Source organism: Erythrolamprus reginae, chromosome Z (assembly GCF_031021105.1).
Source record: "Erythrolamprus reginae isolate rEryReg1 chromosome Z, rEryReg1.hap1, whole genome shotgun sequence".
Taxonomy (NCBI): domain Eukaryota; kingdom Metazoa; phylum Chordata; class Lepidosauria; order Squamata; family Dipsadidae; genus Erythrolamprus; species Erythrolamprus reginae.
This window is the reverse complement of record NC_091963.1, coordinates 23,919,135-23,946,638: the sequence shown is the minus strand read 5'-3', so window position 1 is coordinate 23,946,638 and position 27,504 is coordinate 23,919,135. Positions and strand designations below refer to the sequence as shown.

At 40.6% G+C, this 27,504-nt stretch overlaps 2 protein-coding genes across 2 annotated transcripts in view; both read left to right on the top strand.

Moving 5' to 3' along the window:
- The window catches only part of YME1L1 (YME1 like 1 ATPase), a 17,656-nt gene extending 539 nt beyond the window's left edge, over nt 1-17,117 (top strand). The window contains exons 2-9 of the mRNA XM_070727119.1: nt 1,528-1,590; nt 2,045-2,157; nt 2,635-2,790; nt 4,194-4,345; nt 5,487-5,613; nt 8,972-9,045; nt 14,947-15,033; nt 16,868-17,117. Coding sequence (XP_070583220.1) covers nt 1,528-1,590; nt 2,045-2,157; nt 2,635-2,790; nt 4,194-4,345; nt 5,487-5,613; nt 8,972-9,045; nt 14,947-15,033; nt 16,868-17,011 — 916 coding nt within the window. The 3' untranslated portion in view covers nt 17,012-17,117. The remainder of the gene's footprint in view (nt 1-1,527; nt 1,591-2,044; nt 2,158-2,634; nt 2,791-4,193; nt 4,346-5,486; nt 5,614-8,971; nt 9,046-14,946; nt 15,034-16,867) is intronic.
- ACBD5 (acyl-CoA binding domain containing 5) overlaps nt 1-27,504 on the top strand; it is a 222,317-nt gene that overhangs the window by 51,540 nt on the left and 143,273 nt on the right. The gene's annotated exons all lie outside the window — the stretch shown is intronic.

The following is a 27,504-nucleotide window of genomic DNA, read 5'->3' as shown; positions in this document are numbered from 1 at the left end:
AAACAGCCTGGGGGCTTCTCAGCAACCTCCCGAACGCCGAGAGGCCGCCGAGAAGCCCCCAGGCTGTTTTAAAAGGTGACAGCCGGGCGGCGGGGCTTCCCAGCAGCCTCCGAACGCCGAACGCAGAAGTTTGGGTTTGGCGTTCGGCTTCGGGAGACGGCTGGGAAGCCGCGCGGCTGTTTTAAAAGGTCACAGCCGGGCTGGGGGGGTTGCTGGGAAGCCCCCAGCCCGGCTGTCACCTTTTAAAACAGCCGTGCGCAGTGTTCCCTCTAATTTTTTTGGGGGGTGGGCGGAAAAGTATAGTGTCTGAGCGGCAGTCCCTTTGGGACTGGGCGGCACTCTTTCCCTCTCACTCTTTCCCTCTCGGCTTCTGGGCAGGTTTGAAAAACTCTGAGTTGATGAGGATTTTTAAGTGAGCCATTGCTCACTGCTCAGCTTAGAGGGAACTATGGCCGTGCGGCTTTCCAGCAGTCTCCGAACGCCAAACGCCGAAGTTTGGGTTTGGCATTCGGTTTCGGGAGACGGCTGGGAAGCCGCGCGGCTGTTTTAAAAGGTCACAGCTGGGCTGGGGGGGTTGCTGGGAAGCCCCCCAGCCCGGCTGTCACCTTTTGAAACAGCCGCGCGGCTTCCCAGCAGCCTCCGAACGCCAAACCCGGAAGTTCGGGTTTGGCGTTCGTAACACGAAAAAAGTTTGTAAGAAGAGGCAAATTTTTTCTGAACCCCGGGTTCATATCTTGAGTTGTTTGTAAGACGAGGGGTTCGTATCTTGAGGTACCACTGTATATGCTACCCCTCTCTGAGGACTCAGATTTGGAATGTTTTGTGCACATCTAGATGCCTGACCTATGACCTACATGACCTATAAATATTGAGAATTTTTTTATTGCCCTTAGGAGGAAAGCTTATTTATTTTTGCTATAGGATCCATAAGCTGTCTTCTGTGCTTAAATATCTAGATTTTGGGGTGTGGGGAAAATCCTATTCAAGAGTTAAGGACAGTGCAGACATTCAATGGAGGAGTAATATTAAAATTACACATAGGTGAAACGTAGGATGGTGCATTCTTCAAAAATAATTCAGCTTAAGCACTTTGAACCTTGTATAAGAAAATCAACCTTCTGATACTTGAGAAATTTGCTCATTGAACAATGCCTATATTCCCACAAGGTCTGAAAAATATATTGCTAACCATTCCCCAAACATGTATGTCTGTATTCAAAAACCAATTTTCAAGTTTTCCCTCTATTTCTTTCATTTTAAAAGTTGAACTATCCTTTTGTTAAAATCCAACTTGTATTGGCTGCTATTGCATTCATGACTAAAATAGTTATTGTGTAATGTGCAAAGTCACATGCTCAAAGAAATGTTGGCTTCAACTGGGGGAAAAAAATCCTCTACTAGATTTGCCCCATAAAACAAATGAAGCATTCTTTGCAAATCCACTGAATAGAATATGACTGACTAGATCTAAATAACTAGGGAAATATCACTGTAAGTATATTAATTACTTTTTTTTGTCTTTTGAAGGTTTAAATCTAATGAAGGAATCATTATCATTGGTGCAACAAACTTCCCTGAAGCACTAGATAAGTATGTCTGTGTGCATGTGCGTATGTGTGTAAAATACAATTGCATTATTTGATTTTGTGCAAATATGGCTTTGGTAGTTAAGGATGCATAATTAATAATCCTGCCAATATTCCTTGTCTTCATAATATAGTAATTAAGAAAATAGCATATTTTGCTGGAGCAACCATTCTAAGTGGAAGTTCTTAACTGAAAATAATTTAAATGCAGTTAAATGCAGTTAGTACGCTTGCTGTAGCTGTGTAATATTGGTTCTTAAGTAGTTTTCCAAGAAATTCTTGTGCTCACAATTGTTGCAAGATTTTCTATGGAAAGCATTTAATTGTGTAAATGCACTTCAGTAGAATTTACAAATGTAGTAGCAACTTTTCTTATTAAATTGCCTTTTAAAATATTTTAATATAAAAAAATTAAGATTATTAAATCATTCACAATTTTTTCTCTCTCCCCTATTTAGTGCTTTGTTACGCCCTGGCCGCTTTGACATGCAAGTTACAGTTCCCAGACCAGATGTCAAGGGACGAACGGAAATTTTGAAATGGTATCTTAATAAAATAAAATATGATAAGTGTAAGTGCTGCATTTTTGAAATAAAAACATAGAGAATAGCCAGCAAGCTGCCTACATAAGAAATTCATGTATGTGCTGATTGAGATTCAAGATCATCTTGATTATATAAATATTTGTGCTTAATAGAACATACTCAGTTAAAGTCTAGATCTCTGCTATTTAAGGATTTTATAACCATATTTACAACTATATTTTATCAAGTGAAAACTGAATTAAAAACTGATGGAATGCTTGCTGCACTATTTTTCAGAAAAGATAAAAAATTGTTCAATCATGTAATTCTATTATATTTGTTTCTCGTGTCACAGTTTTTATTCAAACTTTAATAATACAAATGATAAATTCTTAAAGCTGGATAATCATAAATATCGTATGCAATTCAAAACACTTCATCTTTATGTTTATTGTGTTTTATTACTTGCCTGAATATGACCTCAATTTGGATTAACAAATGCAAAAATGTGTCTGTTTGCACAGCTATTAATCCAGAAATCATTGCCAGAGGGACAGTAGGATTTTCTGGAGCTGAATTGGAAAACCTTGTGAATCAAGCTGCATTAAAAGCAGCAATTGATGAAAAGGACATGGTTACTATGAAGGAGCTAGAATTTGCAAAGGACAAAATTGTCATGGGTAGGTAGCATATTTTAAAATCACTTATTTATCTATTTTTTTGACTGAGACATAACAGTAGTTTTTATTTTTAATGTAATAAAATATAAAATAGCATAATATAATGAATCTTCATTTTAACAGACTAATCAGGAAAAAAGATGTGCATACAAGTCTGTGAAATTATGTTAATTAGCTCACATATGATACCACATTAAAGATGTTTGGGTTGTTTATTTTCAGGGAAATCAATATAATATAATATAATATAATATTTAGATAATAACCTTCACAAATAAGTTTAATTAAAGACACTTTACAAATAATACTATTTGGGCAGTGAGGTGGGGGGAATATAAAGAGCTTGGTTTAGGTTCTGTGTTAATATTTTTCTATGATGTGCCCATGTAGCATGTATAGATTTTGTGGCCTGCCATGGGTGCTACTTTTCTGATGTGAAGAAGACATAGTGTTCACATTTGGCCTTGAAAGATAGGTGGACTGTCATGCAGCTTGGTGAGCTGCTAGCCAGGATTGATATGAGGAAGATTTAGAATCAGCTATGGTTTAGCAGTACTCTAAAATGCTTGTCCTCCTAGCACAGAAATGGATGATGTTTTGGCTGAGCTGGACAAAAGTAAAGCAGTACTGAGCACACTCCACACTTCTTTTCCTCTCTTATCAAACCCAGAAAAGGAGAGGAAGTAGAAGTTGTGGGAGAAAGCTCCTGGTAGGGAGACATGAAAAATAACCCAACACACCTGCACTGTTTCTTGTTATCATTGTTGTAAATATCTTCTGTGAATTCCATCTATAGCAAAAAGACTGCCATGTGTTTCTCTATCCATTGCCACCTCTGCCTCATAATATAGCTGCAGTCCAAAATGAACCTATCTTGAAATGCAATTGTGAAACCTCTGAAATGTAATAAACATACAGCAAATCCAGAGTGAACACAAATCTTTGAGTTCTAATGGTCAGTAGCAATCATAGACAAAATGGAAGTTTTTATACATGATACATAGATCTGAGATTTATAGAAATGTGGACTACCTTAGAAAAAAAATGAAACTATGGAAGGGAGTGGGGGAAAAAACCTAAGGATGTTCATTGTTAATGGAATACTGACTGGTAAAGGGACCGAGGGCAGATCAGTAGTGGGTTCTAAAACCTGTTGCTATCGGTTTGTGCACGCACCTGCAGGCGCGCGCAATCCCGGGCAGGTGGCCAAAGCCTCTACCCACTGCTGCTACTGGTTCACTTAACAGGGAGCAATCCACTACCGGGCAAATAGAAAGAGGGAACAGAATGAAGACAATGTAAGTGGAGTCACTAAAATCCCAAAAGGGAGATACTGTTAAGTTTTTGTCAATATACTGTAATGGAAAGGTTGTTAAAGTTCTCTTGGTTTATTTTAATTTCAGGTCCTGAGCGTAGAAGTGTAGAAATTGGTGATAAAAATAAAACAATTACAGCATATCATGAATCTGGGCATGCCATTATTGCATATTATACCAAAGATGCTATGCCAATCAATAAAGCCACAATTATGCCAAGAGGACCAACACTTGGACATGTAAGATTGTGAATAATAGAAAACACTGCCTACCGTGTTGATTTTAGTAGGGCTGTGCAGCGCTTTTAAGTTTGAAGGTATTCATGAAATATGTAATATGATGGGTTAAATAAATCTTAGCATATGATTGTACTGTATAAATTTTTCCTCTGATTCTATTCTGATCTAATCTCCTTTGAATCTGAAATAGTTTATAGCCCTAGAGATTAACAATTTTACAACTTAGAAATGTTTAGAAATTTCTTTTCAGTATGATGATGCCAAAGACTACAAAGATAGTTTTTTATGTAAGATATTCATTTAAACGGGTGTTAAACTGGCAGTCCACAGGCCAGATGTGTCATGCCCAGGCTCTGGGATTGGGAAAAATATCACAAAACATCACATGACAGCAACAGATGCCATAGGTTTGGTACCCGTTCCTTAAAACAACTGGGTTTTGGGGGAATGAAATCAAATAATCTAGAATTGTTATGATTTAAAGCAAAATATATTAAGTGATAATAGTAGTTTTTATTGGTAATTTCATTAGTTTTGATTGTTTCAAGATTGCTGCACAATAATTACCTTAGCCCAATTTTGAATAATTCTGCAGGACTGCAAGATTGCAAAGATGATAGTATTAACAGAGTCACTTACTGAAAATTATTAATAACATAAACAGTTGTATTTATGAAGAATTATTTTTGTTGGGTTATCTATCGTAACTACATTGATTATTTTGAAAAACTGGAAAACATATTTTCTAGTTCTTTTTCAGTATTATGTGTCTGTGTAAACATATTATCTGCCAGTCCCCCTATCAAATGTGATGGATTTGGTTCTTAGGAAATGGTGAGGAAAGACAATAAGCGAGAATATTGGCAGCTGCTCATCTCATTTGATTTTGTATGACAAAACTTCATCTCAAAGCCCACTGACATACCATAACAATGATAGTTTTGGAGTTCTTCATGTATTTCTTACTTGCAAAATAACAGCATGTTTTACACAAGAGAAAAGCTTGCAGAGGGCTCAAAAAATGCCCAGGCACTTAGAATCCTTAAGTGTTATCAATTTAGCAAGCAAAACAAATAATCTAGCAGCCATTAAACCTGATTTATTGGTTTTACTCAACTCAATGTGTAATTTTGTATTAAAGGTTTCTTTATTGCCAGAAAGTGACAGATGGAATGAAACTAGGGCTCAGCTGCTTGCCCAGATGGATGTCAGTATGGGGGGAAGAGTAGCAGAAGAACTCATATTTGGCAGTGATAACATTACAACAGGTTAGTCAAAATGGGAATGCACAAAATGGGAAAATTTGCTTTGTTTCAAGCTTGGAACAGTTATTTCTCTGATATTTTACAGTTAGTTTTCAACTTACAGCCATTTGTTTAATGACTGTTCAAAGTTATAACACCACTGGAAAAAATGACTTACAGTGATACCTTGTCTTACAAACTTAATTCCGGGACGAGGTTCTTAAGGTGAAAAGTTTGTAAGACGAAACAATGTTTTCCATAGGAATCAATGGAAAAGTGATTAATGCGTGCAAGCCCAAAATTCACCCCTTTTGCCAGCTGAAGGGCCCATTTTTGCGCTGCTGGGATTCCTCTGAGGCTCCTCTCCATGGGAAACCCCACCTCCAGACTTCCATTGCCAGCGAAGCACCTGTTTTTGCGCTGCTGGATTCCCCTGCAGCATCACAAAAACACGGAAGTCTGGAGGTGGGGTTTCCCATAGAGGGGAGCCTCAGGGGGAGCCTCAGGGAATCCCAGCAGCACAAAAACAGGTGCTTTGCTGGCAACGGAAGTCTGGAGGCGGGGCATCCCAGAGGCGGCGGTGGGTTTGTAAGGTGAAAATAGTTTGTAAGAAGAGGCAAAAAAATCTTAAACCCCGGGTTTGTATCTCGAAAAGTTTGTATGACGAGGCGTTTGTAAGACGAGGTATCACTGTATAACCTTTTTTCACACATTACCATTGTATTATATTATGTTTGTTTGTTTAATATTTTATGCCACTCTTCTCCTTAGACTCAGGACAGTTTACAGCATTTTAGCAATAGCACTTTCTAACAGAGCCAACATATTGCCCCCACAATCCAGATCTTCATATCCCTATAGTCATGTTTCAAAATTTGGCTGCTTGGCAGCTGGCTCATATTTTATGACAATTGTTGTGTCCCATGGCATGTGATCATCTTTTGCAACCTTCTGACATTTTGACAGAGTCAATGGGGAAGCCAGATTCACTTAACAGTCGTGTTACTAAACTACAGCTGCAGTTATTCCCTTTACAGTTGTGTCAAGAAAGGTCATAAAATGGGCCAAAGCTCATTAAAACAACTGTCTTACTTAGCAATGGAAATTTGAATTTTAACTCTGGTCACACGTCTAAGACTACCTGTACAGAGTTTTTGGGGTCAGTTACAGTTTTATCCAACCAGAACCCAAGCCACTTTAGTTTTAGATGCAACTGATAAGAGTGACTAAAGCAGGGATCGGCAATCTGCGGCTGCAGATTCTCATGCAGCTCTTTGGGCCCTTTGCTAGGGCTCCCTGTGTCACACTGTCGCGACATGGCATGGTCAGAGCCTTAATGTGAGAGTAAAGCACCCCTGCACTTGCCTTTGCCCACCAACAGCATTCCCCCTGGTACATTTGTTTTTGCCACCAGCAAAGACTGCTGGAAGAGAATGGCGGAGGCGGATCTTGTGGGTTGGAGGCCATCTCCTTAACCTAGCCTTCCTCCTCACTTGTCCGCGAGACCAAGAGAAAGAAGGGGGTGGCATGGGAAGTGTTAGCCTGCCCCTGCAGAGCACAACAGCCCTGTGGGAGGGAGAGATGGCCCAGCAGAAGTGCTGTCATTGGCGTGGTGGAGAGGCGTGGTCCGGCTCTTGCAGCGGAACGCACTGCTTTCTGTTTCCTGTGCCTTCCCTGGTCTCAGTTCTTTCAGCAAGAACTATATTTCTGTTTGCTTTCACTTCCCTAGGCAGCAATGGCTGGGCTCCATGAGTGTGGGGGGGAACAGGGTTTTCAGGGCTGCTCTTCCCCCCTCAGGAAGACGAGCCTGGAGGAGTGTGAAGGGCTGCAGGCGAGCACCAGAAGCTCAAAAGACATGCTCCAATGTTGCGCCAACATGCATTTCCAGTGCAGGCTCCTCTGTCCTGAGATAGGCTTGAGCAGGGAGCAGGAGGAAGGAAGAAGGGGAGGAGAAGCCCGGCTGGCTTTCCTTTGGAGGGGGACATTGGGAGGGAAGCGCACTTTACAGTGGGAGAGAGTGGGTCCCCTTGTCCTCCTGGAGCCCATTCCTTGCCCCACTTGTCCTTAGCAACTCTCTCTCTCTCTCTTGGGGTGGAGAGCAAACCCAGAAATAGCTGCCTGCAGTTTCCCCACCAGTCAGGCAGAGAGAGAGAGAAGGCAGGGATAGGGAGACAGATTCAACTCAATTAAGCCTTTGCCAAAGACACTCACCCATCAGCCAGTCTCCCTCACTGTGAGTGTGTATGTGTGTTGCTCTCTGCCTCTGAATCTCACTTGGAAAGCCCTGCAGCCCTATGTTCTCTCTGGGCTTTTTGCCAGTTATTTTTCTTTCTTTTGGAAAGCCGGGCTGGTGGAGGAATACATGGGAGAGGCTTTCCTCCCCCCTTTCCTTCTCTTGTGCACACCCTCCTAGCCCATCCACAGGCAGCCAGGGGGTTGAGGGGAGGAGAAGGAGGAGGAGGGAAGTCTCTGTCACAGGTTGCCTTCATTACTCCACTAGCCCGACTTTCCAAAAGAAAGGAAGAAAAACAGCTGGCAAAAAAGCCTGAAAGGGCACAGGCAGGGTGCAGGGCTTTCGGAGAGTGGGAAGAGACACCGTAGGGAGTGAGAGAGAGCAACACACACACTCACACACACACACTCACAGAGAGAGAGAGGGAGATAGACAGGGAGAAAGATGGGAGAGAGAGAGAGAGAGACAGAGTTACTTATTTCCCATAGAAAACATGGAGCCACAAAACCTAGGTAGGCATAGCTGTGGGGGCGGGGGGGAGACAATTATGTGACTAGAGGTGAATGAGTGACATTGTTGGTCACGGCCACCCAGGTTTTGTGGCTCCAGGTATTTTGTTTTCTCTGAGAAACAGGCCCAAGTGGCTCCTTGGATGTTTAAGGTTACAGACACTTGGACTAAAGCAAGGCTGATATGCATCACTCTTGCTTTACTGTCAGCAGCTTCTGTTCCCATGATTTTTCTAATGCCTTCCCTCCCCTTCAGCTGTTACCGGTGTCTCAGTTTGGTCTATCCCAACAGCTCTCTTCCTTTTTGCCTCCTTCAGTAATCACTGTCGGTGACTTAGCACAGCACAATAATGTACCTATTCATTCTCCAATCTTCCCAGTATTTCACCTCCCTTCTTCAGGGCCCCACTCATACATCCTGGTCTTTCCCTGCATTCTCTTCTTTGAACATTTCTCCCTGGAACAAGTGCATTTAATTGTGTGGCCCATATTTATTCCACTCATGCACTTAGAGATTTTAGTGCAGGTACAGGCTACTCAAATACTCTCTGCATCCCTAATCAAAACAAGAACTTTCATAATTCATATGTAAGGAGTTTAAATTTTATGACTTAACAATGTGCTGTTTATAATTACCTAGGTTCTTCTAATGACTTTGAGAATGCTACTAGGATAGCCCAACTTATGGTGACCAGATTTGGAATGAGCGACAAGGTACAATTATATTTACTCTTCTTTATAATGTATTTTCAATAAAATATTTTCATATTGTAGATGTGTAAATATCGCGTGCATTCAGAAAATATTCAAATCCCCTTCACTTTTGTCAATTTTGTTATGCTGCATCCTGATTCTACAGTTGTTGAAATTCTTTTTTCCCCCTCATTAATCTATACTTGGTACAAAATGAAAACAAAATTTTGGAAAGGCCTGTAAATTATTGCTATTTTTAAAACTGAAATATCACATTGGCATAAATATTCAGACTCTTCACTCATTACTTTGTTGAAGCACTTTTGGCAACAATTAAGCTTTGAATCTTTTTGGGTATAATGCAACAAGCTTGGCACACCTAGATTGGATGATTTTCTACCAATCTTCCTTGCAAATCCTCTCAAGAATGGATGGTGATCATGAGTGAATAGCTATTTTCAGGTCCTCCAGAGATGATCAATAAGATTCAAGTCATAATTCTGATTGGTCCACTCTAGGATATTCACAAAGTTGACAACTGTGTTGCTTTGGCTGTGTGCTTAGGATAGATATCATGTTGGAAAGTGAATCTTCTGCCCAGTCTGAAATCCTGAACGTTGTGGAACAGGTTTTCATTGAGGATATACAAATCCAATAAATAAATAAATATCCCTGTACAGTGTTCCTTCGATTTTCGCGGGGGTTACGTTCCAAGACCGCCCGCGAAAGTCGACTTTCCGCGAAATAGCGGTGCGGAAGTAAAAACACCATTTTGGGCTATGGACAGCCAAAAACTACCCCCACGCACCCTTTTTCAAGGCAGCGCAAGGAGCCGGGCTTGAAATTAGGGCGGGGAGCGACGAAAGTGCAGAGGCCAGCAAAGATTGCTTTGAATGTCGGCTGCCCCCGCCCCCCCAGCGCCTCCGGCCCCCTCGCCGCTACCGCCCGCCCGATCCACCCCTCTCACCGGCTTTCTTGGGACACGGGTCCTCCTGTAGCAGCGCTGGCGGCTACGGCTTCTCATCCTCCTCATTCGGCTGGTAGCCGCTCTGAGCGCTTTGAGAATGCCCGCCCCACCCCTCTCACAGTCCCTTAGCTGACAGCGCTTTCGTCCCAGCTATCAGCGAGGGGGCTGCAGGAGAGGTGGGGCAGGCGTTCTCACAGAGAGGGAGAGAGAGAGGGAGAAAGAGAGAGAGAGCAAGAGGGGAGAGAGTGGAAGGTAGAGAGAGAGAGAAAAATGATAGAAAAAGGGAGAAAAATAGAGAAATGAGAAAATGATTGAAGCAGAGAATGACAGGAAAGAGAGAGAGAGAGAAGTGACTCTTGGTAATGACATATGACATCATCGGGTGGGAAAAACCGTGGAATAGAAAAAAAACCACGGAGTATTTTTTAATTAATATTTTTTGAAAAACCGTGGTATAGCCGTTTCGCGAAGTTTGAACCCGCGAAAATCAAGGGATCACTGTACTATGCTCCATTCAGCTTTCCCTCAACTCTGACCAATTTCCCAGTTCCTTCCCCCGAAAATTGCTGCCACCACCATGCTTCATTCACTATTGGAATGATAGCTGGTAGGTATCCCCCAGACATAGAATTGAGGCCAAACAGTTCAATCTTGGTTTTATCAGACCAGAGAATATTGCTCATCACAGTATGAGAGTCCTTCAGGTATTTTTTGCAAACTCCAAATGGGCTTTCATGTGTTTTGCACTGACAAGAGGCTCCCGTCTAGACCAGTGAAGGCAAACATTTTTTGGCTTGGGTGCCAAAAGGGCACCTCCTGAAGCCTGGGGTCTGCAAAAAATGGCCCAATGGTCAAACCAGAAGTTTGGAAATGAACTTCCGCTTGGGCTGTTTTTTGCCATTCCCAAGCTTCGGACACTTTCCTGAAGCCTTGGGAGAGCGAAAACAGCCGAAAAGAAGGCCGAAAACCAGCTGGGCAGTGCACAAATGCACTCTGGAGCTGACATGGGGCAACTCCTAGTGTGTCCTCAAGTATGGCTCTGTGTGCCACTTGTGGCTCAAGTGCCACAGGTTTGCCATCACTGGTCTTGACTCTAGCCATGCTGCCATAAAGCCCAGGTCGGTGGAGCGCTGTAGTGATGTTTGTCCTGGAACTCTGTCCCATCTCCACACAGAATCTCAGAGTGACCATAGGGTTCTTGGTCATCTCTCTTACTAAGACCCTTTTCTGCCAATTGCTAAGTTTAATTGGGTGACCAGTTCTTGGAAGAGTCCTGGCTGTTCCAAACTTCTTCCATTTGAGAATTTTGGAGGCCACTGTTCTTAGAACCTTCAATGCACCTGAAATGTCATTGTAGCCAGATCTGTGCCTTCCAGTAGTCCTGTCTGTCTCTGAACTCTGCAGGCGGTTTCTTTGACATTATGGCTTTTTCTCTGCTACAGTATGCTTTGTCAGCTGTGAGGCCTTCTACATAGAGGTGGTGTGTTTTTTTTCCAAATCATGTCTAATCAATTTAATTTACCAAAGATTGACTCCAGTCAAAGTGTAGAAACATGTCAGCAATGATCAAGAGAAGTGGGGGTGTCTTAGCTAAAATTCACACGTTGTAGCAAAGGGTCTGAATACTTATGCCAATGTGATATTTCAGGGTTTTCATTTATTTATGTTTGTTTATGAATTTGAATTTGTATGCCCCCCACCTCCCAAGAGACTCTTGGTGGCTCACTAACAAAAAAAAGTTAAACATACAATGTAGTATTTAAACCCCTTAAAAACAATCTAAAACAAATTAAAACCAACAGTTAAAACAATTGGAACCATGCATGCCGTTAATGGCCAGATGCCGATGGTGCGTCATCAGATCAATGGCTCCAAGCCTGCCGGAAAAGCCAGGTCTTTACAGCTTTGCGGAAGGTCAGTATTCCAGGGATAGTCTGGATCTCAGGAGGTAGCTGATTCCAAAGAGTCAGAGCAGCCACAGAGAAGGCCTTCCCCTGCGGACGCACCAGCCGACACTGTCGGGACCCAGAGAAGACCAACTGAGTGGGCCTTTATTGGTCGCTGGGAGCTATGTGGTAGAAGGCGGTCTCGAAGATAGTCTGGCCCTAAGCATGAAGGAATTTAAAGGTAATGACCAACACCTTGAATTTTTAATAGATTAACAGACATTTCTAAAATTCTGTTTTCACTTTGTTATTATGGGATAAAGAGTGTAGATTAATGAGAAAAAAATAATTTCAACAGCTGTAGAATCAGGATGCAGCATAACAAAATTGACAAAAGTAAAGGTGGCTTGAATCCTTTCTGAATGCATTGTTTGTACAAAATACTCCTGTTATAAAAAATAAAGTTTTGTTCTGATGGAGTAAATATAATGTAACTTGAATACGTGAGGTTGTTTTTAAATACCATAGGAAAATAGTACAAAATTATTTCAACAAGTTTCAAAGTCTGGAGTCACTAAATATGAAAGAAGAGGATGCTAGAGGAACAGGGACATTTGTGGAGGTATAAGCACATTAGATAACTAGTAGATGTAAAACTCAGATTGATAGATTTAAGTAACAGGAGGAGGAGGAAGAAATCAACTGCAGTATTGATAGATGCAAGCATCCGATAGAAACATAGAAGACTGATGGCAGAAAAAGACCTCTTGGTCCATCTAGTCTGCTCTTATACTATTTCATGTATTTTATATTACAATGGATATATGTTTATCCCAGGCATGTTTAAATTCAGTTACTGTGGATTTACCAACCATGTCTGCTGGAAGTTTGTTCCAAGGATTTACTACTCTTTCAGTAAAATAATATTTTCTCACGTTGCTTTTGATTTTCCCCCCAACTAACTTCAGATTGTGTCCCCTTGTTCTTGTGTTCACTTTCCTATTAAAAACACTTCCCTCCTGAACGTTATTTAACCCTTTAACATATTTAAATGTTTCGATCATGTCCCCCCTTTTCCTTCTGTCCTCCAGACTATACAGATTGAACTCATTAAGTCTTTCCTGATACGTTTTATGTTTAAGATCTTCCACCATTCTTGTAGCCCGTCTTTGGACCCGTTCAATTTTGTCTATCTTTTGGTAGGTGAGGTCTCCAGAAGTGAACACAGTATTCCAAATGTGGTCTCACCAGCACTCTCTATAAGGCAGGATCACAATCTCCCTCTTCCTGCTTGTTATACCTCTAGCTATGCAGCCAAGCATCCTACTTGCTTTTCCTACTGCCCGACCACACTGCTCACCCATTTTGAGACTGTCAGAAATCACTACCCCTAAATCCTTCTCTTCTGAAGTTTTTGCTAACACAGAACTGCCAATGCAATACTCAGATTGAGGATTCCTTTTCCCCAAGTGCATTATTTTACATTTGGAAACATTAAACTGAAGTTTCCATTGCTTTGACCATTTATCTAGTAAAGCTAAATCATTTACCATATTACAGACCCCTTCAGGAATATCAACCCTATTGCACACTTTAGAGTCATCGGCAAATAGGCAAAGCTTCCCTACCAAACCTTCCCCTATGTCACTCACAAACATATTAAAAATAATTTTATTTTCTAGATACATGCAGGCCCTTGTCTAATTTGATTGAAATATTGATGTTTTTAACAATAGAAAATAACCATCAGCAAGTGCTATCACTGATTTATCTACACCCTGAAAAAAGTAACTTTAGGTCCAACAACTTATAAAAGCAATATATTAAATGATCTGATGCTCTTTTCTAGGATAGAGTTGTTAAGGAAAAATGTATCAATCTTGGGGATCACATAAAAGTTAATGTTTTTTAATAGGATAGATAGTGTGTAGCCCCAATTATCAGCCGATCATACCAAGCCATAGGCAGATTTCCTTGCTATTTGTGATTGAAGATAGAAAGTTAGAGAGGGGCATGTTACCTGAGACAATTAATGAAGAATGCTTGTGGGTGGAAACAAAAGTGACTTTTAAAAATAACAATACGTAAGTGATGAATGAATGTGAATTGAATACAAAAGTGAGTGACCAGTGCATAAGCAATACCTTGAGGGGATTTGCACATATAAAAAGAATGAATGTGGACTAAATTGCAAATGAGATATGTGAAAGAAGAAGAATATGAAGATATATGAATGGGTTGATAGACAAATGCCAACTTGTCTTAAATCTAAGATTTACAAGACAACTATCTGCCCTGTTGCACTGTAAGGAACTGAATTCTGGGCAGCAACAACAGGGACTGAAAGCTATCTCCATGACATGGAAATGTGAATGCTCCGGTGGATATCGGACACCATTCAACAACATTTTGTGGTGGCACTAATTAGAAAAAGGAGATGAGAGAAGGCTGGTCTCCACTGATATTGACATGTCCTGAGAGCAGCAACATCTACCATTGCCAAGACAGCCTACCAACTAGAAGTCAATAGCCAATGACCTCGCAAGCACCCAAAACATAGAGGGCAAGACACCATCAACAAAGACAGGCAAGCCACAGGCTGTGCCCTAGAGACACAGCTGATCGTGCAAAGTGGCCTTCCATGATCTGAAATGCAGATCCTACACTTGCGGGAATATGCTAGAAGAAAGAAGAAGTGGATGGGTTGAGAGGGAAGGTCTAAAAAGTAGGATCGGAGCAGATGGAATCCGTTATTAATCAAATAACCACCCGCACTGTGCAATTCAGGTCACACAAAAGAAAAAAGTTACACAAATATGGAACTGCAATATTGGTGGGGGGGGGGGGTTGTTGTTGTTCAAATTAACAATTCAGTTTTGAAAAGATGTGTTGCTGTTAAATATGAATAAGACCCATGGTCAGATTGTTCAGAACTCATGGTAATAAAATTCTTCTTCTTACAAGATGGGTGGTGATCAAATCTAACAATTACGCTGTGTTTGATTTTTTTGAAAATATTAAATAAATAAGCATTTTCTTTTCTCTCAAATCATTTCCTTTTCCCATAAGCTTGGTGTCATGACCTATAGAGAGGCAACAAAACTCAGCCCTGAAACCCAATCTGCAATTGAACAAGAAATAAGAACTCTTTTAAAGGTAAAAATTGTAATTATCTGATTCAAAAAAAGGATATTTTATAGATCCTTATTTTTGTTGAATGTATTAATATGATTTGCTATAATAATTAATTAGCTAAGGATCTAAAATGGTATGTTATGTGGCTGCTTCTTTAATTTATTGCTTATAAATTAAATTTTAAATTATTTCAGTAAATTTTAAATTATTTCAGTAAAGTTGAGATTCTACTTACCGTATATACTCGAGTATAAGCCGAGTTTTTTAGCCCCAAAAATGGGCTGAAAAACACAGCCTCGGCTTATACTCGGGTCATTGACAAAGTCACCACACGAGGGCGCCATTGCTTGAGCCAGAGTGAGGAGGCACCAGCTTTTGTCCCCTCTCGCACGCCGTAGTTCCTCTCCCTAGCTCAAGCAAAGAAGGCAGCCATTTGCAATGGTGAGTCGGATTAAAAAGGCCCCCTGCTGTCAGATTCTCCTCCCCCTCCTTTGAAAGGATTTAAACTGTTTAAAAAATGGTATTTTGTGGTAGTTGCTGTCCTTGCTTGGATAGGATCTAATAATGTGTTATGAGGCAGAGCTAGACAGGAATTCTTTTTCTATCTGTCTATCTTTCTATCTATCTATTTTTCTATCTATCTATCTGTATCTATTTCTTTCTTTCTATCTATCTATCTATCTGTATCTATTTCTTTCTATCTATCTATCTATCTATCTATCTATCTATCTATCTATCTATTTTTCTATCTGTCTGTCTGTGTCTATCTTTCTATCTATATCTATCTATCTATCTATCTATCATCTATCTGTATCTATTTCTATCTATCTATTTTTCTATCTAACTATTTTTCTTTCTATCTATCTATCTATCTATCTATCTATCTATCTGTATCTATTTCTATCTATCTATCTATCTATCTATTTTTCTATCTGTCTGTCTGTCTATCTATCTTTCTATCTATATCTATCTATCTATTTCTATCTATCTATCTATCTATCTATCTATCTATCTATCTATCTATCTATCTATCTATCTATCTATCTATTTGGTTTTCTATGCTGATAACCTCACAGCAGCTAATGCTGAAGCTCTTCTTTGGATACACTTATTTGTTTGTTTGTTTGTTTGTTTGTTTATTTATTTAATTGGATTTGTATGCAATCCCTCTCCAAGGACTCAGGGTGGCTCACAGCATATATAAAAACAGAACAATAATGTAAATCCAATTAATGATGAGAAGGAATCCAGTTTTGAAGGATTTTAACTCTTAGGTTTTAGCTTCCTGATCGAGCTACTTTTTTTACTTTTTAATTTATTGTTAATATTGTTAATTTGTTTACCCTCTTTTAAATTTACAGAGCTAGTTTACTGGTTTTCTTTAAAATAAATATTCTAAAACATGTCTCAATTAATGTAATTTTATTGTTTTCCATTTTTATAAGTTACCAGTAGCCACTGCATTTTCTAACCTCGGCTTATACTCGGGTCAATACGTTTTCCCAGTTTTTGTGGCAAAAATTGGTGCCTCGGCTTATACTCGGGTCGGCTTATACTCGAGTATATACGGTATATAAATTTTAAAATTACATAATTGAACTTCGTTGTTTCTTCTAGTTTTAAATTTTATTTTTATCAATATTTATACTTTATACCTTTTATTCCATTCCTTTTATTCCTTGGTTGTGTTGAAATACGCTTCAAGAGGATCTGATGTATTTGTATGATATGCATTTGAATAAGCTACAAATATGTTTAGATTAGTTATAAATAATGTTAGTGGATAATCTTAACTTTTCCCCCCCATTTCCAGTGTTTTGTTACCATCTTTCTTAATTTACCTTTTTTGTGCTAGGACTCATATGAACGGGCAAAGAGTATCTTGAAAGCCCATGCAAAAGAACACAAGAATTTAGCAGAAGCTTTATTAACCTACGAGACCTTGGATGCCAAAGAAATTCAGATCGTTTTAGAAGGCAAAAAACTTGAAGTGAGATAACTTCTTGTCAAGCTGTCAGTCAAAGTAGTGGCCACTTTATATGGTGTAACTTTCTTTCCTGCTGGATGTATGTGTGTTAATAATCATATTTCTTAAAGATAAACAACTCGTCTTGTGAGCTTTTGTTCCCCTTACAAGTAGTCCTTGCTTACTGATTACAGTTGAGATCAACAACTCTGTTGCTAAGTGCTTCAGTGAAAAATCATGACTGTCAGATTTATGATGTTACTTCTATTTTGGGTTGTGAAAAAGAGGAGAGAAAAAGGCAGATCTGGGAGGTGGAGTTAAATGTAATCCATTTAAAATCCTTGTTTTGCTACAAGAGATCCAGGTTCAGACCTTATGTAGCACTAATTTAGTGCTGATCATTAGTTTATAAGGTTCTTTTCTCTAGGTTGGACTAAATCTATGCTGCAACTTTATGAATAATCCTGATTCTTCGTGCCTGACAATTTCACTTCTATGTTTTCCATTAATTCTGCTGGTTGAAAGTCAGTTGTGAAGCTTGCAAATAGTGGTCACATGATCATGGGATACTGCAACAGTTGTAAATGCAAGGATTGGTTGAAAAACTATTTTTCTTCCAGCTACTATAACTTGAAGTAGTTGCTAAACAAGACAGTCAGTAAGCAAGGACTACTATATTTAATTATTTTTTTTTTAGAAGCAGGGTTATAAAATAATTTGTCAGGGGTTCTACCAAAACAAAAGACTGAATTAACATACTTCACTGCTACCTTGTTCCAGTGGATAGGAAAAAGAAGAAATAGCTGCTAGTGTTACTCTGCGAATTGGGCATTTGAAATTGCAGAACATACAGTTACAGGAAAATAACTCTTCTGTTTCTAAATCAAAGTTTTATAAATCTGTCATCCATAATTTATCATAATACAGGAACTTAAGGGCAGGCACTATAGTAATAGAGTGTCTTCCAGTTGACCTATGTGAGAAGGAGTTTTAACTCTAATGAGTATAAAAATAATAGGTTCATCTATTTGGGAGATAGAACTTAAGAGTGAACAAGTGTGTTCACTGGACAGTAATATTGTTATAACCGAAAAAATTGCATTGGCACCTCTAATGTGGAGGAAATGTTTTCAATTTTATGGAGATGTGATTTTGGTGCCCTTATTAAACTTTTCAGATGGAGAATAGTTTTGGAAATTTGAGTCTGTCATTGTGTACTCAGCTGGCCCTTTTAAAAATAAAGTACAATTTTTTTTAAATTTCAATTCAATTCAGTTCAATTTATTAGACTTGTATGCCGCCCCTCTTTGAGGACCCGGAGCGGCACGCAACATGCAATACAAACAATATCTATACAAATCTAATAGTTAAAAACAGTAAACTAAAATCCCATTATATAAAAAACAGTCAGTCTACTCAATCACATCCATACATAACATTTAATGATCAGAGAAGAAGGGGGCATGATCTAACTGCCCCATGCCTGGCGACATAGATAGGTCTTAAGTGTCTTGCGGAAGGTGAGGAGGGTGGGAGCAGTACGAATCTCCGGAGGGAGCTGATTCCAGAGGGCCGGAGATGCCACAGAGAAGGCTCTTTCCCTAAGTCCCACCAGATGACATTGTTTGCTAACTCTGGGACCTTATCGGCCACTGGGATTTATGTGGCAGACACAATTTTTTATTTCAAAATTTTAACCTGTTTTATAAGCACATGCTGTTCAGATATTAAGTGTGATGATATAGACATGTTCTAAAAATTCAGGTTAGGGTGGGATTGACTATAGCAATTAAGAATAGCAAATAATTACATTGTTTTGCAGGGGAGGTTTAAGTGTTTAATAGATGGCTCTCCATAACTTTAAATCATACACTAATTTTAAAAAGGAAAGAAAGTTCTGTCAGTGAGAAAATAAAACAACTTTAGCAAATAATTGGATTTTAAATTAGGATTTATAAGGCATTTTGATCCGATTTATAGTCCGATTTCATTTGAATTTTAGATAATTTGTTTTCTTTCAGCAACCCCAATATTTCAATGGAACTCTTTTCTGCTTTTTCCATATAGTAAACTTGGAAGAACATCAAGTTCATTTCATTATTGGAATTCCAAACTGCTATACAGTTCCATTACCAATATATACTTTTTTTTAGCAATAAACAGTAAAAGATGTGCAAATGCAGCATGTTTAGCACATTTGGGAAATCATATATTTTAATTATGCAAAGTGCTTTTTAAAGTTTTTCTCCTCTTATTGTAAAACTGCTTTTACTCTGGTTGCCCTCATATGTAAATTGAGGTGTATAAAACATATTTTAAAACTGTAAATAAATTTGAGAGTTAAGCAAAATGTGTAATTTTTTAACTGCTTGAATTTCCATAAATCTTTTTTTTTGTGAGAATTTCTGCTACTTTGTTGCTGCTACTTGTTCATAACACAATATGGAGACTTTACAATTTAAGATTGAATTGTTAAATAAATTTCACATTGTCAGTATTTAGATTCTGTGGAATCCTGTACAACTTCTAATGCATTTTTTTCTTTCATGAAACCTTCAGTAAGAATAACTTGCTAGCAAGTTTCATATATAGTGGTACTTCTACTTAAGAACGCCTCTACTTAAGAACTTTTCTAGATAAGGACTGGGTGTTCAAGATTTTTTTTGCCTCTTCTTAAGAACCATTTTTTACTTAAGAATCTAAGCCAGGAAAAATTTCCCAGGAAATTTGAGAGCGGCACGAAGGCCCAGCCAGTTTCCTGCCATTCCCCCTTTGATCCCGACCATCTGGGCTACCAGAGGAGCCTTTTGGTGGCACTTAAGGAGGCTTTGGCAGTCCAGAGAGAACGAAGCATTTTCCTTTCTCTGGGCACTTGGACAGGGAATAAACCTCTGCCAGTGCCCAGAGAAAAGAAACGCTCCCTTCACTCTGGGCAGCCAAGGAGTCACCACAGCGAAGGAAAGGTGCTCGCTACAAAGTGAGCGAGCGAGAGGAGAGGGGAGCCCTTTGGCATGGGAAGGAAGAGGCAGCAGGTAGCAGCAGCAGCAGCCAGTGTATCAGAGGCAGTGTAAGGCAGTGATTTTCAACCTTTTTTGAGCCGCGGCACATTTTTCACATTTAAGAAACCCTGGGGCACATTGAGCGGGGTGTGTGTGTGTGTGTAAAAAAGTTTGGACCAAAAATTCTCTCTCTCTCTTCCTCCCCTTCACTCTATTTCTTTCTCCCTCCCTCTTTCTCTCCCTTCCTTCCTCTTTCTCTCTCTCTCTCTCCATCCCTCTTTTTTCTCTTCCTTCCTTCCTCTCTTTTTTGCTCTCTTTCTGTCCCTCCCTACCTCCCTCTATGTCTTTCTCTCTCTCTCCTTCTCTCCCTCTTTCTCTCTCTTTCTTTCTCTCTCTCTCTTTCTCTCTCTTTCTCTTGTTTTCTCTCTCTCTTTCTTTCTTTCTTTCTCTCTCTCTCTCTCTTTCTCTCTCTCTTTCTCTCTCTCTCTTCCTTTCTTTCTCTCTCTGCTTTCTTTCTCTCTGAGCTTCGCGGCACACCTGACCATGTCTCGCGGCACACTAGTGTGCCACGGCACACTGGTTGAAAAACACTGGTGTAAGGGAGGCAGCCTCGGACCGGGTGTATTGGAAGCGCATGCTCCTCCTCGCTGCCTCAGAGTCTCTCTTTTTTTTTTAAGCCTTAAAGTTTTGGATTTTTTTTATTCCCCTCACCTCACCTTCTTCCTTCGGCAGCAACTCTCCTCCTCTTCTTACTCCTCTTCCCACCCAAATTCCAAGCTTTTATTTCTTTCCAATGGGTTTGCACGCATTATTTGCTTTTACATTGATTCCTATGGGAAAAATTGCTTCTACTTACAAACTTTTCTACTTAAGAACCTCGTCACGGAACAAATTAAGTTCGTAAGTAGAGGTGCCACTGTATGTGTGTGTGTGTGTGTCTCTCTCTGTGTGTGTGTGTGTGTGTGTGAGACGTTTGCTGAATTTGAAAATTATTCTACTTAGAACAATTCTAAGAACGTTTCTACTTAAGAACCTGATCACTGAACGAATTAAGTTCTTAAGTAGAGGTACCACTGTACATATGTTGCTGCAAAAGCAAATAATTAAAACTTGATAGAATATTTTGCTTCATATTTTGTTGCATACACTATACCCTACACAATAACTTTTAATTTTTTATTTATTCATTAAATTTATATGGTGTCCCCTCTCATGATTGACCTTGGATAGCATAGAATAAAATATGCACACATTTCACTTATAATACTGAGAGCAATCAGTAGAGATTGCCTCAACACTAAGATTTCTGAATGAAATCTTGGCTCACTATACTAGATTTTACTGTGTCTTAAAAGAAGAAAATGTGAACAATTCATCAGGCAATAGTGGGATAATAGACAAGACAAAGAATTGAAGAAGATCACAAAGTAACAAATCTCTGTGTTGTGTGTGAGGGGGGGTACAGCTCTTGAGAAACTTATTGCCATTAGACTGATCGAACCATGACAAGGGGACCAAGGACAGGTCCACCAATTCCATGTCACATAGACATTTTTCTGACAAGAACACCAAATTAGGAGTGTGAGCACTATTACTAGTTGGGCCCTGGATGATCTGGGACAAGCCCATGGAAGTCATGGTTTTCATGAAATCTCAGGTTACCTCCACCCTCAGCCCCCAGGGATGGAGGTTGAAATTCCACAGAACTATAAACCTGGTGAATTCCACCACCAGTCCCATGAGAAAGTTCAAGGTGCCCAGGTAGGGAAGCTGCCACCACGCAGCAGGGAGGCTGGTTCAGTAGCAATCACACCTGATACCTTGCGCCCAACCTAAGAAAACCGCCACAGCCATTTACTTATGGAGCAGTGCCTCTGGAGGCTAGGTAACAAGTCTTACTTGCAGCTTCTTCACTGATCTGTAAGGGGGGATTTATATATCCAATTTATATAGCTATCCATCTGTTCTGCCAGCTCTCTGCACGAGCCTCTCATTAAATGCAAAGGTAGCCAAAACAGACACACACACGTGAAAAGTCAAGAATACTTTCTTTATTCACAGAAAAATAGAAGCAAAACCCCCTTTTTGTAGTCAAAGGGCTCACTTTCAAAGCAAACAGACTTGAATGCAGTGAAATAACAAAAAAACAAACAAACTCAAAGCAATTAACAAGTAGCTGTGAAGTCGTCACAGCTACTCTCCTTCAGACGTTGTCCAACTCACACGTTTAACTATGATTTACATTCAGAATCCTGATATCAAAGCACAGAGTCCTTGGAGAATCCGGATAGTCAAGCCACATCCACTATCACGAACAGATAATCTTCCACACTGAGTGGCCAGCACGCTGTCAGTTTAACAGCAGCCCTAATTAGTTGAACCACACCCAACCACAGGTGAACTCTTTTATCTCTTGTAATACCTACGTAGCTGCTCTCTTCTATTCATGGCCCTTTGCATGCGTGCATCTATAACTGCTTCTTCATCAGAGTCCAGTGAAGATGAGGAGGAGGATGAATTGCTTCCTAATTGACTGACTGCCATGACCCCCTTTGAGGGTCCCATTTCACAGTCACTCCTTGCTTCCGACGATACTTTGCTGTCCAAAGCAGTCGGCAGTAAAACAGGCCTTTGACACTGGGAGGATTAACCCACATCCATCCCCACAGTCCTTGGGGCAGGAGCTGGCCCAGAGCCAACCACAACACCATCTAGCCAGGAAAATCTGAGCAGCAAACAAAATGAAAACAGAATATTTAATTAAAATACACACACCTACTAGAATTGCTTTGAGACTCATAAAAACAAGAAAGCTACGCGTGCTCTTCGGTGCCAGAGCAACTTTGCTAATATCCTGGCTCCAATTTATAATTTAATTTATTAAATTTATTTGCCATTCATCTTTATTTATTTATTTATTGGATTTGTATGCCGCCCCTCTCCACAGACTCGGGGCGGCTAACAACAATGGTAAAAACAACAGGTAACAATCCAATTTAATAAAACAACTAAAAGCCTTATTATAAAAAAACAAACATACATACAAACATACCATGCATAACTTATAATGGCCTAGGGGGAAAGAATAACTTAACTCCCTCATGCCTGGCGACAAAGGTGGGTCTAAGAAGTTTGCGAAAGACAAGGAGGGTGGGGGCCGTTCTAATCTCTGGGGGGAGCTGATTCCAGAGGGCCGGGGCCGCCACAGAGAAGGCTCTTCCCCTGGGGCCTGCCAAATGACATTGTTTGATCGATGGGACCTGGAGAAGGCCCATCTTGCCATGGGGGCTACTCTAAGCAGCTTATAACAGTAGAATATAAAATTATTTTTAAAATGTAAATATAAGAATAGTAACACAATGAAATGATAAAAATAAACAATACAGTAATATGAATTAAAAAGAATGAGCAGGGAGGCAAAGGGATGTGCACAAGAGGAGGTGCGGTCTGATATTAGTCTAATAACCACCTCCAGTATGGCACTCCTCTCATTGGGTCACCAGGGTTACCAGCAGAGCCAGTCTTTCAGCTCTTACAGAAGGAGGGTATAGACCAATGATGGCAGAGCATGTATGTTATTGCACACGTGTGCCAGTGCCCATAATGCAACATGCCCCTCGTGTGCATGCAACTCCCTCGCATGTGCACCGCACTGCGCATGCACTCCGTTTAGAATTTGCTTGATAAAAATTGCAGCGCTGCAAAATCAACCGCAGCTCGCGCAACTCCCCCACCTGATGGGTCACTTCCACCGTGCCTACCGCCAGGTGATCTGAGCCAGAGGAGGAGAAGAGGATGGGGCAGGCGGCTACCCAGTCAGCCAATGTGTTCCCAGCGTTCCTTGTTTGCAGCCCCAGCACCCTTCATGGCATCGGACCAGAATATCTCCGGGACCGCCTTCTGCCGCACAAATCCCAGTGACCGGTTAGGTCCCACAGAGTTGGCCTTCCCCGGGTCCCGCCGACTAAGCAATGTCGTTTGGTGGGACCCAGAAGAAGAGCCTTCTCTGTGGCGGCCCCGACCCTCTGGAACCAGCTCCCCCCAGATATCAGAGTTGCCCCCACCCTCCTTGCCTTTCACAAGTTCCTTAAAACCCATCTCTGTCGTCAGGCATGAGGGAACTGAGATATTCCCTTCCCCCTAGGCTTATAGAATTTATACATGGTATGCTTTTATGTATGAGTGGTTTTTTAAATTGGGGTTTTTTAGATTATTTTAATATTAGATTTGTTTACATTGTCTTTTTATATTGTTGTTAGCTGCCCCGAGAGGGGCGGCATACAAATCTAATAAATACAAATACCCGAGAAAAGCACTGGCAGCTACAGGGTGAAGGGCAAGAGCTACCGGCCAGCTCATGCGCAGCTTGCCCTACTCCTGGGATTCCCTCCTACGGCCCATTTTCTTATTTGCCTTTGCCGCTGCTGCTGCTGCTTCCACAAGCACAAATGGCCTGACTCATTTTAAAACACAAACCAAAAGGGGCGGCCAAGCCAGCACTCCCCTAACAGGGGTGGGTGAGTTGGGAGGCCAGTCTGATTAGTCTCCTCATTTAGCGGCCATGATGGGCTTTGGCAGCATGTCTCCCCACCTCTGGAGGGAGCCTGGCTAGTGACTTAGCTTTTAGGCTCTTTCCTACTGGGCAATGGTGGTGCTGGGGGTAGGAGGAAGATGGTAGTGGTAGTGGTTTTCCCAAAACCCAAGCAGGAAAAGAGAGGAAAGGAGTTAAGTCTCCCAGCAAGGAGAGCAAGATCCAAAAGATAGGCAGGTCTGGCCACAACCTTCCCTTCCTCCATTGGCACCAGGTGCTTACCTGAGCCTTTCGGATCTCACTGTCCTTGCAACAACCATGGTTAAGTAAATAACCACAAGTTGGTTGTTGAATGGCAGGGAAGGAATGCTTGAAGGCTTCATAGGGACAGCTCTCTTACCAAAATGGATGGATGGTTGATGGATGATCTCTGGCGGGCCTGGGACAGGGGCTTGTCCTCTGTCCTGGTGCTTCTTGACCTCTCAGCGGCTTTTGATACCATCGCACATAGATTTGTTGTACATTGTTTTATTGTTGCTGTGAGCCGCTCCGAGTCTACGGAGAGGGGTGGCATACAAATCTAATAAATAAATAACTAAATAAATAAATAACTTGCCTTGCCACCGGTTTGCTTCCTCCTGGGTCTTGTAGGCATGCACGCATCATGTACCTGCGCCACGTGAGTGCGCTTTGCACATGCATGCATGCACAGTACCAAAACCCAAGCTTCTGCACATGTACAGAAGCAAAAAACAAAATGGTGGCATCTATGGCACTGCTATTAGAGTCAGTTTGAGCACATGGCCAACCAGCAAACGCTCCCGGTTTGGCAAGCGGGGGAAAATTTTCGCTACTGGTTCAATAGAACCAGTCCAAACCAGGAGCAACCCATCTCTCAGAGGGTTGCAGACAGGTCAATGGAAACACTTCCCAAATCTCAACTGCCAACATGCACATCTTGCATACTGATTGGTTGATCTAACTTCCTGTTCTGTGCTTTGCTGTTTTAGGACCTCCTAGGCAGAACATTAAAATTTGCTGTCATATAAAAAGAGCTATGCAACCATCCCTGAATGACAAATACATTTATATGCAGGCTTTAAGCCTGCATCATACAGCAAAGGCTAGTAATTCCCTCAACACTGTCAAACTTTGCACTTCTATTTCTACTAGTTTTTTCTCATCATTCCAATCACCCATTTCCTCCCACTTAGGACTCTATGACTGTAACTCATTGCTTGTATCCTAAGATTTTTACTAATATTGATTCCTCATTGCTTATTTGACCCCTATGATAATCATTAATTGTTGTACCTCATGATTCTTGACAAATCGATATTTTATTTTATGTACGCTGAGAGCATATGCACCAAGACAAATTCCTTGTGTGTCCAATCACACTTGGCCAATAAAGAATTCTATTCTATTCCATTCCATTCTAGTGTGCTAACCAGTATATTTCATATGCACTCATGGCAATAGATGTCTTAGTTATGTCATGGCTTAATTAGATATCTTCACTAATATCTGGGTTGGTTTTTTTAACAAGCAAAGCTTACAATTGATTCTCATTTATGAAACTTTTTTTAGATCATAGTTCCTTACAATTCTGCCTAAGCTTTAAGAGCTATAGGAGGGCTGATCATTTTGTAAAATAAAACAACTGTCAATGGCGGATGAATGTGCATTGCATTAGGCCAGACAGTTTATGCGCCCTCTTTCCAGCCTGCTAAGTGGAGTAGCTCATTCTTTGTACCCATGGGCAGTCCTCTACGGAGCAACCTCTGTAGATGGCCAGTTTATTATTTATTTTATTTATTACTTAGATTTGTATGCCGCCCCTCTCCGAAGACTCGGGGCGGCTCACAACATGTAGAAACAAATCATAAGTAAACAGACAAATTTAAAAATACTTAAATATTTAAAAAAACCCATATGCTAACAGACGCACACACAGACATACCATGCATAAATTAAACATGCCCAGGGGGAAATGTTTCAGTTCCCCCATGCCTGACGGCAAAGGTGGGTTTTAAGGAGTTTACGGAAGGCAGGAAGAGTAGGGGCAGTCCTAATCTCCGGGGGGAGTTGGTTCCAGAGGGCCGGTGCCGCCACAGAGAAGGCTCTTCCCCTGGGGCCCGCCAACCGACATTGTTTAGTTGACGGGACCCGGAGAAGGCCCACTCTGTGGGACCTAATCGGTCGCTGGGATTCGTGCGGCAGGAGGCGGTCTCGGAGATATTCTGGTCCAATGCCATGAAGGGCTTTAAAGGTCATAACCAACACAGTTGAAGCATAAGTGATGCTGTTGCCACTTCTGTGAAGGAAGATGTGGGAAACACATCAGTGCGCCAGCATAAAGCCCCTCATGAGCTTTCTTGGGCCTGCGGCAACAACCCTTAATCAGCAGACATAAGTCTCTTGGGAGGGGTCTTCTAGGTGGTGCTTTCTACTCCCTGTTTGCTAACTTTCAGCCAAAATTTTATGGAGGCAAAGCTTGCTGATAAACTTATCTAATGTTAATTAAACAATTAAATAAGCTGAACGATTTCTGAAAAAGGAACAGCTTTTCAAAATTTGTTCAAATTTATCATGGAGAACAAATGAAGTAAAATTGTTTAAACATTTCAGTGTAATGAGATCTCACTAGATTTGAATAGAAGATTCAGAGTGAGCTAAGAGAAAAGTAAGAGAAACACAAGATTTTTTTGAGTTTGAAAATATTGACTATGTAATCAAAACCTTAGGCAGATTTTTCTATAGATCAGATTTAGAAAACTGTTCATTCTGATCTCTCTGCTAATTACGCATAAAACACAAGAACTGAAATAGGTTTTTGGTCCATGCCATTTATTTGCAGATATATTTAATGTACAGTTGAATTGTCTTATAGGAAACAAAAGTTAATTATTTTACAGTCTCATTCTTATTTTTTGAAGTAATTGTTAATAACATTTTAAAATTTCATGGGAAAAAATGGATAAAATCTGCAAATC